Source organism: Centropristis striata, chromosome 14, assembly GCF_030273125.1.
Source record: "Centropristis striata isolate RG_2023a ecotype Rhode Island chromosome 14, C.striata_1.0, whole genome shotgun sequence".
NCBI classification, from domain to species: Eukaryota; Metazoa; Chordata; class Actinopteri; order Perciformes; family Serranidae; genus Centropristis; species Centropristis striata.
In genome coordinates this window covers 17,608,523-17,623,321 of record NC_081530.1, presented here as the reverse complement: position 1 = coordinate 17,623,321, position 14,799 = coordinate 17,608,523, and the positions used below count along the sequence as shown (strand labels likewise).

Sequence of the window (14,799 nt, the reverse complement as noted above, 5' to 3'; positions counted from 1 at the left end):
TCTATGTTTCTGAGCTGCAAGAAACATGTTCAGATCAAGATAAAATTAAGCACCAATTAAATGTTTTAAAGTTACAACTTTTAAGTTGCAGGACGTGATAGAAATCGTTACCCAACTCAGCAAAAATTGTATTTAACCATATGTCCAAAATTCTGAAACTCACAATAACCATCTGAGGTGATAAGATCTACAAGGAAGAGGAAAACAATCAGCTGTACACTAAAATTAATATAAATATGCATCTTGCTAATAACATCTTGCATTAAAGAAATCAGGATTGAAAAAAGGGACAAAAAAGCCTGAAAACCTTTAAGATATATTTCAAGAAATAAAGCATAAAATAAAAATATTTTTGGGTTTTTGGGTGAACTGTGAACCTTCGATTACAAGACACCAATCAGCTGCACTCGGGGGTACAAATGAAAGCAATTTTTTTAATTCAGATATTTATTTACCCATGCCCTTTAACAGGTTGAATACAATGAGTTTGTATAGAAATGAGTTGTCTTCATTCATTTACAGCAATTATGTTACTTTAGATACAGCCCGTTACATAAAAGAGGAGAATGATCCTTTCACTGCTGTATTACTGATGTAGTACAGTGAAAGCAGCTTTCTGGTGTATTAAAAAACTGTTCAGTCTCTACAGAAATACAACAGTAACAACACGAGACCAAAGGAGTCATTTTTTCCATTTTTATTTGTTACAAACATCAAAAGGTGGTCCTTTACTTTCCGGGGAGGATGATGCCGTCGTACTGCAAGAATAAAGAGACAAACATTAGATTATAATCAACAGATATGGTATGATATGGTAGGTTTAGATCTCCTGTTTAAATAAAAAAAGCCAGTATCTCCTATTTGATCTATCATGAATTCAAAATTGCATAACATATAATACATTAGGGCTTCTTCCAGGAAATGATCTTAAATAAATTCAGCAGGTGTCTCAGGATGAATCCGACAACACTCACTTTCTGCTGGAACCAGCGCATGGCCTCCTCTTTGCGGATGCGGTGCCTGAAACCGATGCGGCCTCTTTTCCGCTTCTTGTCGGCGATGCTGAAGCCGGGCCTGCCCAGAACCTGAACAGAGAGAGAACGGGTCAGAAAACTTCAACACTGATTCTCCATCACACATGAAAACTTTGGAAACAATAATCAACATTTGTTGTTTGACTGCTCGTCTTCAGTGCTGATGGAATATCAGACTCAGTGAGTCCAGCTTTGATTAGACAAGCTGAAGAGTCATAAAATTAACTTTACGGCAATATAAAGACAGAAAAAAGGACTCCTTAACATTTGAGATTCTGCAAATAAAGATTTAAAAATCTACTAGATAAATTTGGAAGAGCACTTTTTTTTTTTTTTACCACTGATTGATTTAGGATATTCTGCTAATTTTTGCACAAGAAATAGTTTATGGAAAGTTAAGTGTTTAATTGGCAAAGAACAAGACATCAAGTACATTTTTGTTATGTGCACCTCTGACAGAGTTGCACATACGAATGAGGTCAAAGTCTAACAGGATCAAACTCCATGAAGTAGCAACATGATTTACTTCAGAAACACTGAAACTACCAGGAAAAACTGCATTTAACACATTTTCTGTTGACCAACTGAAGAGAAGCTCATCAAATTACAAACGCACAAATATTTATAATGCAGCATCTGATCTGTGAGCCTCAAATAATCTCACACTGAACACAAAACATTCTATGATACAAAAAAGATTTAAACCATTTACATTTTCCTAACATGAAAGATGCTCAATTAGTACAAGACCAGAACTATCAACTGGCGAATGTTTGCCTCTGCAAACATCCATGTCCAGTTTGATATGTAGCCATGAAAGACGATAATGCTTAAAATATTGATGTTTCTGCAAAGATTCTGCAAATTGTAAAATGCTTCTCACACAGCTTCAAACAAACTGCTCAGAAGATCTAAACAATCCCGCCAGTTTCAAGATTAGTGTCACCACTTCAGTTTCCAATGAGAAGTCTCTCCTTCTTTTCCCCGAAATTAGTGTTGAAAAATGGCCAGAAGTAAATATTTCATAACAATTCAGTAAATATACTCTGAATATAAAAGGTAATTCCTGTTTATCCTCTTAGATATTCGAGTGAAATTTTGTCATAGTAAGTATGAATTTTTGAGGTAAAAATGCATTTTATGAGGTCATGTTCAAAGACAAATCAGTTCATCTGTTAGTCTAAGTAGACTATTGTGTGAATCACAAAATATTATTTCAAGGTATTCCTGAGATAGAGTTCACAATAATTGGACAAATCAGTGGACAACTGTACAAAATAATGCCTGGACAGTCATACAAGTGTCAGCAATTAATAACTTAATGTGACAAATGTGCAACCACAATTGAAACATTTTATAACCACCTCAAATATTTTTTTGCAGTTAAAAGTACAGTTCAATCTTCCACATTTTTATTGATTGATTTATTAATATTTAGATGTATACTACTCACTACTTTACACCTACAACACGCTTAATTTAGGATATTAATTTTTCGCCACTCACCACGTAGAAGTCCAGTCCGTAGATGCCGATGCTGGGGTCGTATTTGATGCCCAGATCGATGTGCTCCTGAATACCGAAGCCGAAGTTTCCGGTATCGGAGAAGTTGTTCTTTCTCAACTCGTACTCACGCACCTGGAAGCAATAACATGTTCATAAAATATATTTATTAATTAGCATGCATTTGGTTTTTGGGAAAACTAAAGCTGAAATGTTAACTGGATGAGCAAGACTGAGCATGAGGGAAAATAAACCTTAATGGATTTCAAATCCAAGTCAACACAATGACCAAAATCAGCTTTACGTTTTGTGTGAAAGTTTCTCCTCTATATCTGAACCATGAGTCTAAGGACAGAGGATGTTGAACACTGCACAGATTGTAAAGCCCCTGAGACAAATTTGTGATTTATAATATTGACAAGTCCTTAGAGAGTATCAAAGATATGAAAACAACTACTGAACTAGTGAGACATGTGGAGGCATAAGCAACATGGCTTTCTGACCTTGAGTCCTTTCTCGAGGATCTCCTCTGCTTTGGCTCCACGGACGGTGCAGTGGACAGCAATCTTTTCATTTCTGCGGATACCGAAGGATCGCACAGTGTAGCGGGCTGCGAAAACAAGAAGTGACAAACATGAAATACAGCACTCTGCTAACTAGAAACTCAAATTACTTTATCAAATAATTTCACACTTAAGCTCAACTTCATTGTAACTCCCTACACACTTTGTCTATTAACAGATAACTACAAATTAAGGCAGAGTCTGTAGTCAGCAAGACAAGATTTTGAAATCTTTGAAAGTGTACAACGTAGTCAGAGTTGTATTGACCAATTAAGTGTGAGTGAGCTTTAGTTGCATTTCAAATACTTACAAAAAGTAACTACGGAATTGCTAAGCAAACTGTAAACGATAATCTGGGCATGGAGGAGCATGTATCAGCCTGCTGGCTTCACAATAACCACCAAAATATTGTCCCTTTCCCCAATTCAGAGGCTAAATTCTGCTCTAGGGATATGTAAAATGTGGCTTTTACGGGCATATTGGATGAGACAGAGCCCCCAGTCAAGGTTCGACAGCTCCAAATCCTAACCTCTAGTCTCTCCTACACACACACACACACACACACACACACACACACACAGGTACTCACCCTTGGAGAAGACGGGAGTCTGCCCTGTGAGCTGCTCCAGCACCTTAGCAGCACGGGTCAGCCTGTCTCCGCTCTCACCAACACAGATGTTCAGGCAGAGCTTGCGGATGCGAAGCTCTCTCATGGGGTTCTCCTTCTTCTCACCCTGGTCCTGAAAGACAAATAAAAAGTTAAACCCACCCAGTAAACATCTCACAGAAACACCTGACTGAAGAGAAGCTGTGACACCTCATCAGCCGCTGCTGCCATGTTGAGTTTACCTCCGTGTTAACTTGCTAACAACCCAGAAAGAAACCTTTCACAAGCTTTCAACCAGAGTTTCGGGGTAATATTAACAATTTTTAATCTTCCTAAATCCCTCAGTCCTGACGGTGTTTCTCTGCCTCAACATCAAACTCCTACCAATCTCAGATAGACACATGCCGGCCGGAGAACATGTCCGTACATATCCCGCTGCCTGCTGTTAGCATTAGCACCGCTCACATACGTGTCCGGAAATTAAATACTAACTTTTAAACAACTTCACAAGCTCTTAAAACACGCCTGCTGTCTAAACATAGTGTCATCATGTCACTGTAATATCCATAAATTACAGCATATTGCTAAAAGTGAACACGGTGAGTGAGTTCTAGCAGCTAGCCTGTTAGCATCACTCCGGTTTTTACATTTAACTGCCTTCTGTTACATTTATTGCAAAAATAAGACTTTAGTTTAATAATCCATAACGGAGCCTAAGTGTCGGTTAGTAAATCAGCGGTCAGGATGACTCCACAGCTCCGATGATTGTGGATTTCAACTACAACTTCATGTTTGATCGCCATCGTACGATGTGAGACAGTACTCACCGCCATGTTTGATCACTAGAAGAGGACGACACGTTTCCGGCAAAAGACTTTTATAGTGGCGTGCCAACGCAAAAGAGCCCGGAGAGACACAGCGGGGAAACACAGAGGGTTCCGGCAAACGGCAATAAAAGCAAAAATAGTTAATGATTGTAATTATCAGTGTTTGAACATAACTAAGTACATTTACTCAATACAATTTGACGTACTTTTCCTTTACTTGAGTATTTCAATTTTATGTAACTTTATATTTCGACTCTACAGTTACTAAAACTAATTTTAGAGGCAAATATTATACTTTTTACTCCATTATATTTAGCTACTAGCTTTAGTTTCTTTTCATGGCAAGTTTTCAAATACAAAACATGATATATTTGAACTGATAAGACATGTTTTTATCAAACCTCACAACAGTATAGTAGTTAATATGAGCTCTAACTTGAGAAAATTAAAATGCTGCTCAATAATAAAAAATAATATAATAATATATTTGAAATATAAAAACAATCTAATTGAGGCCATTCTGCATAACTATGAGTACTTTTAATACCTTGAGTGCATTTTAATGCTGATACTTTTGTACATTTGTAACCGGTGGAGGCACGCCCGCCGATAGGGGGGGACAAACGGGTCTGCTGTCCCGGGCCCAGGGTAGGGGGGGGGCCCAGAACTGGGCCCTCATTAAATTATGGAATGATTAAAAAAATAAAATGAAATAGGCCTATTTGTGGAAAAAATATGTAATATTTATTTGAGTTAAAAGCTTTTTATTTGTTTTCTTCCTAATTGTCCTTGAACTAGTGGTCAAGAACCCCCCCCCCCCCACCCCCAACACAAAAATGGTTTGGCCACTGATCAAACTTTGATGTTGCCGTTTGATTTGAAGTTCGCTTTAAATGTCCGGTAAACACAAGTCCGGTGCTCAGAAACGGAAAGAAAAGAGAAGACAAGAAGAAGAAAATGGAGGCCTTATTTTATGAACAAATATTTTTCAAAAAGGTGGTGACGGTGAAGCTGGGACTAGTAAAGTGAACGTAGAGCGAGGTAAGAAACAGCGCAGCCAATGTTTACAGCCTTGTAACGTAACCTAACAAGCTCGCTCTAATGTTAACGTCCATTAGCTTGTATGAAAGCCTGACACAACACGTTATCTTTGACAGAAACAAAGTTTGGTAGCTCCGTCAGAGAGGATGAGACAGAGAGGGGAGAGATCCAGCAGCTGTCAGGTGACAGAGAGAGTGATGCGGGAGGGGCCCGCTGCCTCGGAGGGGAGGGACAGGCTACCGGTGAGAGAGAGAGAGAGAGAGAGAGAGTCATTTATAGTTTATTTATTTATTTAGTCAGTTATTTTCCTGCTAGTGTCAGAATTCCAATACATATGAAGAGTGTATTTAGCAACAGCGCATGTGTAGTTTGTTAATCTTAACCATTATTGTCTCTTGTCAAAGAGAGATGTGAGGAGAGGAAAGGAGAGGAGAGGAAGAGCAGAGGAGAGGAACAGGAGAGAATGTTTTTGCTTGCAATGTTTTATTAAATTAATATTTAATTTATTTTTAAGTATAAAATAGATTCATAAAGCTCATTGCACAAATAGGCTATCTGCAAAAAAGCTTTTTGTAAATCAGGGATATCATACTGGAAAGATGGGAATTAGCCCCTTATTTCAAAATATACACTCATAATCTACAGGGTAAATAGCTGCACATTTAGTCATGACTTATAAAGAAAGAGGAGAGGAGAGGAACAACAAGAGAAAAGGAGACATCTGGGCGCGGGGGGGCCCATCTAAGATAATCTCGTCCTGGGCCCAGGCAAGACTGTCAGCTGGCCTGGGTGGAGGCTACTCTGCGTTGTGTAAAATTGACGCTCAGACCAGTTTTCCTGTTGGAGGCGATCTCCGTTTATTCTCACAGCCTGACAGATACAATTTAACAAAAACAATCTCCAGTTAGTCCTTCCCTCAACTTCAGCTCCTCTGCCATTAACAGTCACAAACGGGCAAATATTAAATGAACAAAAAATAACTGACAGATACAATTTAACAAAAACAATCTCCAGTTAGTCCTTCCCTCAACTTCAGCTCCTAAACAAGTCTACAAAAGTATATTACAGAACATATAAGCAAAACGGTCAATTAACGGACATACACAGGAAAGAAATGCAGCTTAACTCTGCCATTAACAGTCACAAACGGGCAGAGGTACGCGCGAGGACCCAATATATATTCAGTAAACGGACACACAAAAATGACGTGGATTACAGGAGCTTAATGAAACACAAGCACAAGCAGACTAAAGAGGATAACATGTCAGGTAATAACTATATATACAGATTTGGGGAAATTATAATACAATAAATCAAAACTAATATATATTATTATTATAATATTAACTATCCTATTTGCAATATTTCTGTACAATATTCTATATTCTATATTAGCCTTGTTACACATTTACTTAAGTAAGTTTTGAATGCAGGACTTTTATTTTAGTGGATTAATAGTATAATAGTATTAATACTTTTACTGGGATCTGAATACTTTTTCCACCATTGGTAATTACACATACTATTATATTATTTAATAATATTATTATTAGTAGAATATGAATGATTATCTGATTGATACATTGATCAAGTGAAAAATAAATCAGCAAGATTTTAAATAATTAAAAAATAATAAAAACAATCCCATAAACAGTCCCACTGGATCAAGATTCACAAATATGAGGAAAATGTAGTGAAAATGTGATATTGAAACAGCCTTATTTAAGACCTTTATTTAATTAGGAATGAATATACTTTATATTCGTACAAGTGATGACAGTACACTGAAAGTCACACAAAGAAAACACCATATGAAAACCCATAAATTAATTAAATTAAAGAACATTTTAATTAATTAAAAAAAAAAAAAAAAAAGGAAAATACACACAAATAAATATACAAAAAATAATATAATTCATTATTAAATTTATAAACAAAGTAATTGCACAGAGATGATAGTCAGTCCCATCTGAAAAAAAGGAATAAAAGGAACTAGATATCCTACAAAACATTGATTTTGATAAGAAATACACCAGTAAAATAAAAGACATCTGAAAAAAATCTGTATTTAAAGGTAAGCATGAGGATAATTATTTTCCTTTTACATTATAGTGTTAAAACATTCTTTATCATAATAAAAAACATGATATTCTATAATGTCACTGATCAGATAGAATCAATAACAATTATTATACAATAATTCCTGCTTTCACCTGATTTAAAAGAGGAAGAAGTGTCTCTATTTTCCCATAATTTATATGTAAAATAAGACACAAATCACAGCTACAGCAAATACCAGGACCATCAGAGCAGTGTTCAGAGAGAAACCTGCTGTCTGCGTGGATGCCTGGTCAGCAGATGTCTCGGAGGAGGTGTCGTCCTCTCCTGCAGGAGTCAGGAGTCTGAGAGGAGCGACAGGAGGTGCGGGCTTCAGCAGCGGCAGTCCGTCCCTCCTCTGCTCCTCCAGGGCGCCGACGAGGAACGCCAGCGCTCTGCGGGGGAACGCGGCCTCAGAGAAGAGGTTGCAGCTGGGAACAAAGAAGTGAGGGAGGGTGCCGGTGCGGGCGTGCATCTCCAGAGCCCCGAGGAGGTGCAGGAAGCAGGAGGCGAGCTGCTGGTGAGCCCACATGGAGTCATCGAACCTGACAGGAAGATGAAGACACCAAAGAAGTGACTATACTGACAGATATTCCTTTATTAGTAGTTTTTACAACCAATACTACTCATATCAATCCACAAATAAGCTAAAGACACTACATTAGTAAAGAGTCGTACCTGATGGACAGCGTGTGGAGGAAGGCGGTCTTCCCGTGGTAGGAGCAGAGGTGATCCAGTTCTTTGGGGAATCGTTGTTTCAGGCCTTCGATCAGAGACTTGAGCAGCATCAGACACTGTTTACTACCAGAGGAGATTACATCAGTTAGTATAACACAAAAGCTTTTTATCCCAAATGTAAGTGTCTTGACACATATTGATGTAAGATTAAATCATAGATAAATAAAAGATTATTTTCTTTAGTTTAAATTTCTTAACCTTTCGTCCTTCTATTAAGTCCCTGTTGACCCTATTGACAGTATTTACTGTTTGTTTTTTAAGCACCACACCACCTTTAACAAGGCAGCATTATAGACTATGAGTTGTAATTAATTAATAGTTTTATTAATGGGTCCAGATCGGAGTAAATTGTGTTCACCTTATCATGAGCTTTTTATTCTCTGGAAATTTTAAAAGGAAACCGTCACAAAATTTGATCCAAGATGATTCATTATTCCTTGACGTATATATACTGTTTGCATTTTTCTCCTTGTATTATTTTCTGTTTTTTTGTTTGTTTACTGATTGGTTAATTGCCCCACTCATCTGATGTGCTCCATGTTGTCATTTATTTATTTCAAAATCATTTTCTTCTACCTCTTCTGATGTATGTCCTATTTTCTTCATTACTTGGATAGTGTGCAGTCTTATGTATGTGCAAATAAAAATTAAAAAATAAATACATTTTTAATACATTTATAAGAGGTAATCTTAAATGAACCAAAACGTTTCTGAGTATACATTTGAATTTTATTATTATTTAAATTAAGTCTAATAATTAACAATGAATGGATTTTCTGCAGCGTTTTCCATTAAATAACTGGCCAGTCAAATACTTTTTTGAGAACCCAAAAGTTTTTCCTATTAATTTCATCAATTAACATTAGTAAATGATTTATTCAAGAGTACTCATTAAACCATTGATAACAACTTAGAAACAGTTTATACAGAGTTTCTTATTGAAAGCAGGACAGAGAATTCTCTAATTCTCTCTATAATACTAAAACATTAATCACTAAAGCACTTTTATTAACATTATTTACTCTGTCTAACTGACACCACACTGATTAAATTACATGATTAGATGAATAAAGAACTTCATGACTGTGAAGATGTGAAAATAAACTCACCGGCAGCATTTGGTGGCTTTGCTCTCACAGCAGGTTTTCTTGTTGCCGTGACTCGTGATGATTTTCTTCTCAACGTGCGAGAAAGAAATCCTCCAACTTTCTGTCAAAGAAAAGACAGAAAAACGGGACAATGTCAACACACAAATAACACAAAGACCCAAGAACAAATATCTGTCCAGTCACAAGATGAATCTGAGAGGAGTCATAACATTATTTATTAAAGTTCTGCTACACAAATCTGTTTTTTTTATTTTTTTTATTATTTACATTATTCGGTGTTAAAAGCCTCAAACTGTTATTTAACTGAAACGAGACACTAATCTTCCTTGTTTAATCTTAAACAATGTATTTCATTCCATAATCTGATCAAGTAAAAAAACAACAACTGGAAAGTAACTTGTAACTAAAGCTGTTAAATAAATGTAGTGGAGTAAAAAGTACAATATATTCCTCTGAACTGGAGTGAAGGAGAAGAAGAAAGCAGAAGAAAATGTGAATTACCTACTATTACCTCAAAATTAAACTTTAAGAACAGTGTTAAGTATTTGATCACTGTGTTTTACAGAGGCAGAGAGACGTTTCTCTCACCTTTGGCATCCTCACAGAGGTTTCGTCCTTTTGGCCTCTTTGGTACAAAGTAACACGGTAAACTTGTGATTTCTTGGCGAACTTTCTTTCCCAGCCAGTTGTCCACATCAGGACCGTGACGCACGGCGAGCGGCCAGCCCTGAGAGGGGTGAACCTGCACACAGCAACAAGGACAATATTACTAAGTACATTTACTCAAGTTCTGTACTTAAGAACCATTATGAGGAACGTGAACTTTGTGCTCTGCTGCATCTTAGAGAAAAAACGACTCCTCCTACTAAACCCTGAAGGTATCTGGTGTCAGACCGTTTCACCTTGTTGCTCAGAGCTAAAAGCTTGTCAGACTTTCTTCTCTTAGTAACAGTTGCTAAGGTATGATTGGACGAGGATCGTTTGGGGGAGGAGTTTTGCAAATGGTCAATTATAACTTCTCTACATTTATGTGACAGCTGGAGTTACAATGCAGATTTATATTATCATTACAAATACATACAACAAATTAATTCAGATACATTATTACGTGTTAAGCTACCCAGCAGCATGCAAAGAAAACAAGCTCCACATTTACCAGCAGCAGCATTAAAGTGATACATAAATGTATCAATATTCATAATTTTATATTAATGTATTTGGTCTGTTTTTTTCTCCATCTAATCTCCTGATTCATGAAAATATTTTATGTCAATAAATGTACATGTAGGTTGTATTAATTACTTATAACGTGACGTAAATAACAAAGATTTCTGAAAATTCAAGACCTTTTGAAGGTGCAATTTGTCGTTACTGGTCACAGGAGGCAGTGTTTCACTTTGTGTAAGCAATGCATCATTTACTAAATGCAGTGTTGAAAAGTAAGACATGTTAAAACCTCACAAAGTCTTTGATTATTTATTAATATTATTATTAATTATAGTTGCTGTTGTTGTTTTTAGTTATCTTTCCTTACCTGTATATATACATACAGTATATATGTAGGGACTGTAGTTATAGATATTTTCCTCAAAACAAAATCACACTTTTTTTGTTTGTATTTTTTAGGTCAAACTCGAATTTGTACATTTTTTTATGATTCATGTTAGAATTATTTGATTGTTGTTGCTTTATTACCATTACTATTATTATTATTATTATTACTATTAAAAACATTTTTTCTTTAGTAATCTTTCCTTACCAGTAAATATACTGAAATTATATATGTATCGGGTGTAGTTATAATATTTTCGTCAGAGCAATATCACACTTTTTCTGTTTGTATTATTTAGGTCTAACTCTTCCTATTTCCATTTCTATATCTGGTCACAATGTTGGATCGTTAAAGTCTCTGTTGCACATTTCTTTATTTTGGTAGATTTTACTCTTTGTATTTGCATTCCTTGCTTTTATTTCACACTTGCTTTGGCAACATAAACTTTTCCCATGTCAATAATAGAATAGAATTATTTGAAGATAAAAATGATCACCTCCAGAGCAGGAACCAGGTCCACGGAGATCACCTCGTCACTGCTGACTTCAGTCCCGCACAGAGACAAAGTCACAGCCGGAGAGTACGGTCGCTTCCTGTTCACCTCCCAGTGAAAGCCTTCTACAGGAACTGCAACACAGAAACATGAATACAGTCACTCAGGTTCCCAAGGTTAGAGGGAAGTCTCCAAAACATATAAAAGTGCAGAAAATGAGTCACCAACTTTAACAGAATGTAGAGGGAGAAACCAGACGATTGTCCCAACAACAACAACTGAGATAAAAGATGCTGAACAGACCTTTGTAGGTCTTGAGGAACTTGCGGACGAGGCGGTACATCTCACTCAGGACCTTGCTGGACGAGAGCGTGAGCTGATTCAAGAGGAAGGCCTGTATGGGGCCCCGAGGCGGCCGCACCAGGTCCAGCCGGTAGAAGAGGCCGCCGTCGAGCTCCGTCATGTTGAGCCGAGACGGAGCCTGAAGCTTCAGCATCATGTCGAACTCATCGGGGTGGTGGATCTGAGATTCAACACAGAGTAGAGAAGGAAAGGGTCATTCTCAGGTCCCACAGACTTATTCAATGGGAACCGGAAATATCTGTTAACCACATCTGAGTGACGTGGGTCAGAGATTAGAGTTACCTGGACAATAGGTAAGATAGAAATATTTAAATTGAATTAACTTTAACAGGTCAGATTAGACTCGGACATGGATATTGGTGTGCTTCTTTTCCATAAAAAAAACAATATACAAAATCATAACAATACACGTAAAATATGTAGAAAGGCTTTTATTGGGCTCTGAGTGGAAAAATAAAATAAAAATAATTATAATAATTATATTAATTAAATTAAATTAAATTAAATTAAAATAAATCAAAGTTATAAAACTTATAACAAATAAAAAAAACACATTAATAACAAAAATAATAATATTAATAATAATAACAATTAGAGCCTGACAGATATATTGGTTGACTGATATTATTAACTAATAGTTGCCTATTAAAGGCATATTGAAATGTATTGGTATTGGCATATAAGTTGCCCAATATGCACCAATATGAAAATTTTTTTTACACAATATAAAATGCCGAAAACAATGCATGGGGAGATTTCGAAATGGTGTCATAATTCTATTTATTTATTCATTTATTTATGTATTTATATTTATACTTTATTCACACGGTCAGCTATTGACAAAACAGTGCTGATGTTTATTAAGTAATTTCTTTTATTACGATATGTTCTTTATTTTCTCACCATTTTTAGAATTGGTGGACAATGTTAACCATAGCATATATAATAATGTAAATAATGTTCAGTGTTATTTAATAGTTATTTGTTTAAAAGTAGCCTTCTGAGTACCTATGCAGAGTCACTATGGTGCAAAATCCACATAAAATGCCTATTAGAGTAGAGCTGTTATTGTTACTGTTATTATAATTTATCATAAATTATTAATTTTTTTCTCCCCCTTTTCCATCTGATGTTTAAAAAGAAAAATAGGCTTTTTGTATGAACAATGTGTGTGATGCATGTGTAATTTCTGGATGCCAACAAACATTTAAATACAACAATTTAAAAACTTTTACTTTTACTAAAAATTGCATTGTCATTACAAGTTAGTAATAAAAGACCTGACATTAGACAACAGTAAAGCTCCAAAAAAGCTGAAAAAAAAATAATTTTCATAAAGCATTTGACAAAAAGTCACTCACAGCAGTTTGGTATAATGTATATGCATGTTGTGATAAATCCTTTAATTGTCACAGATAAATAATATCATTCTCTGTGGCTGCTTGAGTGTTTATCATGACCTCACCTTCACTTTCTCAAAGTAGCTGCCGGTGTTGAGGAAGTCCGTCGACTGGAAGAATGTCTGATCCCCGTTGCTCCGCAGGAACTTCAGCAGGTTGTCTCGGAAGTCGTTGACCACCTCAGCGGCCCAGCGGCGGTCCGTCAGACGGATCTTCAGGTCTTTGGCGTTGACTTTGATCCAGTTGATTAGCTCCGGGGAGACAGAGAGCGACTCCTCCACCGCTCTGCGTCCCTCCTCTGTAAAGGAGGAGACTGCAGCTCAGTGTGCTTATTCAGGTACAAATCTGAGGTACTTTACCAGAGATTTTTTTTCTTTTTAATCTAACTTTATGCTTTTTATTGAAATATTTAGATTTAACTTTATTTTTAAAATGTAATATTAAGATCGTATGTCAATGTAGATGCAAATATCTGTTTGTTTTTCTAACATATAATCATATTACATTAAACATGTTGTTTTACATGGATTTATGTCTCAAAGTTGAGGAAAATTTGTTAAATATTCAAGACTTATTAGATATTTTGCTGAAAATTTCAAGCTTGTTTTATTCTTCTTTTTTTTTTTAAAGATTATTTATTTGGCATTTTTATGCTTTATTGAAAGTGATAGAGTGAAAGGGGGTGATAGAGGGGAAGACACGCGGCAAAGGGAGCTCAGGCCAGATTCGAACCCGGCTCCGCCGCAGCAAGGACTCAGCCTTAGTGGTAAGCGCTATATTTACATCCTGTTTGTCTCTTATCTTGAGTGTTTTGTGCTTTAGTGGTAATACTTAATATTTCCACCACATTAAGTAAATAATAATTAAGACATTTTACAGGCTGAAAAGATGTAAACTGCTTCACCTGCAGCTTGTTGCTGCTGAGATTTCTGTCTCTGTCTGGCTGGTGTAAGTCGTGGAGGACTCTTCTTTCCTCTGATGTCGTCTTTACGCTGCAGCGCTTCAGTCCAAACGCACTTCGCATCTCTGTCCTCCATGTCCATGACTCACTCCTGGTCTCAGCCTGTAATATTAATGTAGGAAAAACAGAATAAAAAACAGAGCATATTGGGGCGTCCCGGTGGCTCACACTGGTAGAGCGCGTACCATTAAGGCCGTTTCCTTGCTGCAGCGGACCCGGTTTGAATCCAGCCTGATGTCCCTTTGCTGCATGTCTTCCCCTCTGTCTCCCCCTTTCTATCTGTCACTATCTAATAAAGCAGTAAAATGCCCAAAAAATAATCTTAAAAAAAAAAAAAAAAAAAAAAAAAAAACAGAGCATATTGAACATCATTTAGGAAGAAGGTGTTTATACTGGTATGGGGGAAAAGATCAGATCACCATCACTTAACTAAGTCACAGCTTGTACTTTTTTATGCCAATAAAATATAAATTGTGTTAACTCAAACACATGTTAAGGTTCTGTTTCCACC

At 36.4% G+C, this 14,799-nt stretch overlaps 2 protein-coding genes across 2 annotated transcripts; both read right to left on the bottom strand.

Moving 5' to 3' along the window:
* Positions 1-682: 682 nt before the first annotated feature.
* rpl11 (ribosomal protein L11) lies at positions 683-4,689 on the bottom strand. Its single transcript, XM_059350706.1, has 6 exons — positions 4,535-4,689; positions 3,690-3,840; positions 3,041-3,147; positions 2,541-2,672; positions 975-1,085; positions 683-758 (listed from the first exon to the last, which is right to left on the bottom strand). The coding sequence occupies exons 1-6, from the start codon at positions 4,538-4,540 to the stop codon at positions 729-731; spliced, it is 537 nt and encodes a 178-aa protein (XP_059206689.1). The 5' UTR covers positions 4,541-4,689; the 3' UTR covers positions 683-728.
* Positions 4,690-7,296: 2,607 nt separating this feature from the next.
* On the bottom strand, positions 7,297-14,534 carry LOC131985344 (cyclic GMP-AMP synthase). The gene is made up of 9 exons (XM_059350408.1): positions 14,474-14,534; positions 14,232-14,390; positions 13,393-13,625; positions 11,868-12,087; positions 11,568-11,698; positions 10,108-10,261; positions 9,520-9,619; positions 8,351-8,473; positions 7,297-8,217 (listed from the first exon to the last, which is right to left on the bottom strand). The coding sequence occupies exons 2-9, from the start codon at positions 14,368-14,370 to the stop codon at positions 7,830-7,832; spliced, it is 1,488 nt and encodes a 495-aa protein (XP_059206391.1). The 5' UTR covers positions 14,371-14,390; positions 14,474-14,534; the 3' UTR covers positions 7,297-7,829.
* Positions 14,535-14,799: the final 265 nt, after the last annotated feature.